The sequence below is a fragment of the Etheostoma cragini genome, chromosome 5 (assembly GCF_013103735.1).
Source record: "Etheostoma cragini isolate CJK2018 chromosome 5, CSU_Ecrag_1.0, whole genome shotgun sequence".
Classification (NCBI taxonomy): Eukaryota; Metazoa; Chordata; class Actinopteri; order Perciformes; family Percidae; genus Etheostoma; species Etheostoma cragini.
This window is the reverse complement of record NC_048411.1, coordinates 28259198-28264127: the sequence shown is the minus strand read 5'-3', so window position 1 is coordinate 28264127 and position 4930 is coordinate 28259198. Positions and strand designations below refer to the sequence as shown.

Genomic DNA, 4930 nt, shown 5'->3' with positions numbered 1-4930 from the left:
CCCCCCCCCCCCCCCCCCCCCGCTTCCTCGCCTCTCTGGCCCGTTATGGGCCGGTCAGTCACGCCCCCAGCGGAAATTCATGGGACCACCTTTCCCATTATGTGTTATGATTTGCAGGAGCATGTGGTATTTCACTTACACTCCAGATGTCACATCACACACTATCTGGCAGTGATTCTAAACTGTTCACAGAGTGACATAACATGTTATGTCATGTTATGTCACTCTTTTCCTGCACAACGCACTCAGCCTCAACACGGTTCTCAAACTTTAATAAAAAAAAAAATGAGGACAGAAGTGACGCAGAGCGCTTTTATTGTTGTCGACAGAATCGAGCCCGTTGGCGCGTGCACGTAAGTCTCCATCAGAGCCGATCCACTTACCGGTGTGCACCCTTAGGTGGGCTTTAAGGTGGGATGACTTTCCGTACATCTTCCCACAGCCGGTAAAAGGACAGCAGTGTCTCTTCTCAGGAGACTCCTGTCTCACCGCCACCACCTTCTTTCTTCGGGACTGTTTGGGTGCACCCGATCCCCGGCCGTCCCCGCCGGCATTCAACCGGCAACCCCCCCGCTCCACCTTCTCCTGCGCTCCTGCGTCGCTGCCGCCGAGACATCTGCCGTCTCCAGCGCTGATGGCGTTCGGGTTGTACTTGTTTAAGTCCAACAGAACCATTGCCACCATCAGTAAAGTCCTGTTCTCCTGGTTCTCTTTCAACATGTCCTCTGTCCGCCCCGGTGGGCGGCTGCTGGGGTCACAGTCTGCGGAGACATCCACCTCTGACATCATCCGAGTTGAGAAAAGAAATACAAAAAAACAAAAAAAACAATGTGGCTACAAAAAGAAATCAGACCGCAGTCCTCCCGGGAAACATGTGGTTACGCATCCACACGTGTCGTCTTCAATGTGACTATTCCGCAAAGGCTGCGTTTTCTGGTTGAGGGTGCGGGCAGATAGCCCAGAAACACCCCGACAGGAAAGTAGAGCACTTTAAATCTCCTCCTCTCTCCTTCTCTCTATATGTCTTCTTTTTCTAAATCCCGGGTCAATAAAACTCTCTGCTTTGCGGACTGAGCTACTGTTACTGCGTATATTCCGCCTTCCTGTGCGCTCCGCTCCCACATGCGTCTACTTGATCTATTTTGCCGAGCGGCACTTCTCTCAACTCCAAGAAACAATTTCGCGGAATCCCACGGCGTCATCGCAAAGCTGGGCTGTGATTGGCCGAGAGGAAACACGATTCGTTTTTTGGAATTGTCCATTCACAGGAGTGAGTGATTGGGACGCTGGACCAATCCCAGACTGGGACTGGTGAAAAGAGCGCAGGACCAGACCGGTGCGGCTTTCAGATACTTCAGGTTGACTGGGAAATTTGGACACCATTGTCCAAAATTGGTTCTGACGTCTCAGTTTAAATGAAAAGCTACGTGACAACATGGCCTACGTCTATCTATAACACATTTAACACATATGTATTTTCTATTACAACATTTTTAGCTACATTGTTGTGTGATGTTTAAAACTATGAATCATCAGAATTTTATAAATGAATTGTGCACATTTGTCATATTCATTCTCCCATAGCAACTCAAAGCATATATGCTTCTTGTCACCAGGCTCATTGTGCAACAAGTCATCTCTCCTTTTGACATTTCCAACCAAACACAATTTATATTGAAGACATGCACCTGAATGCAACACCACATGCATATTACGTGACTTTGTCATGGCATGCCCCTGCTGGACAGAGAGAGAGAGAGAGAGAGAGAGAGAGAGAGAGAGAGAGAGTCATACTAGTAAAGCAACATGCTTTACATATATGTTGTTCCAAGATCACGCTGATCTGCAGGAAATGCACATGCATAGTGAAAAGAAGAAAGAAGGAACAGACTTTAGGATTGATTAAAAAGCAGGTCCACTCATAAATGCAGGTCGTGTAGGTTTACATTCTCCAGGACACGCTGACTTTTTACTGTTGCTCGTATGTCTGATGTTTGGCAGACAGGTTTCTGAAGACGCCAGTGGTCCCCGGGTCTTACAGGCCTACATCCATGTCGTTGCTGCTGCTGCTGTTGGGTGCCCCGCCTCCAGCTGCAGAACTATTTGCTCTGCCGTTATCACTCAGGGAAGGTCACACCAAGCAGTTTTGAGCAGGGGAATATAATAATTCAGCTGTTACACCAGTGTGTGTATTGCTTGAGTGAAAGTAGGAGACAGCCACACAGCCCCAGGCTGCTGCAGGGCCTCGGAGCCTTTATTTATGTATTTGTTCATATGTTTTTGGCTCTTACTGCCTAAAGGCCAAAGCTGGAAAAATCTACTGAAAAATCTTCCCCTGCAGGTATCATCCACGACTTTTTACAGTTTTGTTGAATCTCTGAACTAAACAATGTAAAGATCAGGTGTAAAGTTGGTGCAACCTTCAGTCCTGGCATATAACCCAGTCTTAGTTCTGCTAGCATCTGATTGGTTAGTTCTTAGACTTAGATTAAGGCACACAAGATTGAAGGCTACTCTACAAATAGTTTTTTTTAGGACACCAAGACAAAGAAGATGTAGAACAGGCACTTTTTGCATGTGAAAAATAAACTGATAGTAGAATAAACTGGCAATAATGGAAGGAGAGAACTCAATACTTGATATACTTGAAGAAAAGGGTATGACAAGGGAGAGATTTGAAGCTTTAAAATGGTATGATCAAAAGAATATGTTCCTTTTATTTTTTTAATTGAAACAGGCCAGAGAAACAGTATGGAGAACCGTGAAGTCATCCGTCTCCATCCGGGTTCATTTTTACAGTTTTTTCCCTCATAACTTTCTCTGGCTTATTGTTAGTTTATCACACTGCAAATAACTAAGTAAAAGTTGACAATGAGTGTCTATTTGGACCAGATTGAGATTGGGAAACATCCACTCACTAGCAGCTGCAGTGGGATCCAACCGGAGCTGAAAGATCAGCATTCAGAGGATGACACACATCTGTGTCATAGGGAGAGATGTGTGAGTGTGTGTGTGTGTGTGTGTGTGTGCTTGTGCGTGTGTGTGTGTGCCTTTAAGCACAGGCCCATAACAGCTGTCTGTGGACAGTTCTCACTTTGTGTCCCCGTTTCACAGCCAAGGTCTGATCCTTAATCAGTGCAGTCCTCCACCTCCCTCAACGCTATACACTTCAACTATTCCATGTAAACTATTCCATGTAAACTATTCCATGAAAACTCATTTGACATTCGTGCATGAGGTCAGGTTGTGCTGTCAGTATATAATAAAGTGTATGTATTTCTTGCAAACTCAACAAGAGACACAGATTTGAGAACAATAAAGGAAAATTAGCTTAGCTGTATTCTCTTCTGACAGTCAGCTACACTTTATTCTTCCTACGTCAACACTGTCCAAAACTCAAAGATGTTCAGTTTACTGTCCCAGAGGAGGGACAAAACTAGAACAAATTCCCATTTAAGAAGCTGGATTCAGACAATTGTTACTTTTTTCATAAAAAAAATGACCCAAACCAATTCATTGATTATTAAAATAGTTGCCGATTAATTTAATAGTTGAACAAAAAAAATCGATATTCAGTGTGTGCTTTAACAGCTTTTACAGTCAGGAGTCTGGAGTTAGGTTTGGTGGTCCTGTCCTGCTTCTGTCTGCACCACCCTGCGTTAGTAGAACCGTCCTGACTCCAAGCGGTGTCCATGACAGTGCCGAGCCATAATCCCACTGTCCTTGAAGACGGTTACAAGGAGCAAATGTGTGCTCATAATAACTGTTGGCCTTATACAGAAGATATGTCCATATACAGAGATACTGTGGATCATCTCTTATGATGCAGTTGCATGTGTTGTGATGCATCGTTATAGTCTGTAATGTGGGGTAATAGCAAGCACTTTAGCCTTTTTTGCATTCTTTAAAACCAAAACATTGATATGGATATCTTAAAAATGTATTTATTCTGGAAACTGCTTTGTTTTGTTGTCAAAGCAGAAATATCTACACTTAAAAACACAGATTGGTGAGAAGTGTATGCATCATCAACATTTTATAGATAAACTGTGCACATTTGCCCCGATTATTCTCCCATATAAACTCAAGTCATATATGCTTCTTGAGTCATATCAACTCTTGGCCCCAGGGTCATTTTGCAACATGTCCTCTCTCCTTTCTTCACATTTCCAACCAAACACAATTCACATTTAATACATGCACAGAAATGCAACACCACAAGCATATTACATGACTTCATCATGGCATGTCCTTGTTGGAGAGCGAGAGAGAGAGAGAGAGAGAGAGAGAGAGAGAGAGAGAGGGAGAGAGAGATCTCATTTTAAAAAGAATAATAGATGCTCCCAGTGCTGTGTGGGTGGTTCATTCATGGGTAAAGTTCCTAGAAGAAGAAAAAACTGGGATCTTCGGGGGTTGCTGGGATTGAGCAATGCTGCCTCTGAACAATCGTTCCCTGGCATGAACTGTGTTGACAGTGTATTTGGTTACATGCTGATCACCACAGCTGTTTTTATGAGAACAACGGGACTCAGGTTGGACTCAGACAGACTAAAGACACTCTAAAGACACTTCTGTTTTTTTTAAGGCTACATCCTGATGGGTATTGACCTGATGTGACCTGTTGACCTGTATTGACCTCTATATTGTCTACATTTTAAACATGAGGATTTTCGCGATGTAGCAGCATTTCACACAAGAGGCAGAGAAGAGTGGTACCCACATCTCTTGTTACTCAACAGCAAAGTGACCCTGTTGTTCAGCCGGCACTGCAGCAGTGACTCACTGCCTGAAAGCACATTAATCGGGATTAGAAACAACATGTTTCCTACAGGAGGCAAAGATCGCAAGACTGCCATAATGATAACGGCTCAAATGAAGTCCCTATTTGAGCACAACAGATGCTGCAGGCTGTGAACACCCCCCCCCCCCC

At 44.1% G+C, this 4930-nt stretch overlaps 1 protein-coding gene across 1 annotated transcript in view; it reads right to left on the bottom strand.

The window, feature by feature from the left end:
- The window catches only part of klf9 (Kruppel-like factor 9), a 1648-nt gene extending 479 nt beyond the window's left edge, over positions 1–1169 (bottom strand). The window contains exon 1 of the mRNA XM_034871276.1: positions 384–1169. Within this exon, the coding sequence (XP_034727167.1) occupies positions 384–789 (406 nt within the window). The 5' untranslated portion in view covers positions 790–1169. The remainder of the gene's footprint in view (positions 1–383) is intronic.
- Between the last annotated feature and the right edge of the window lie 3761 nt (positions 1170–4930).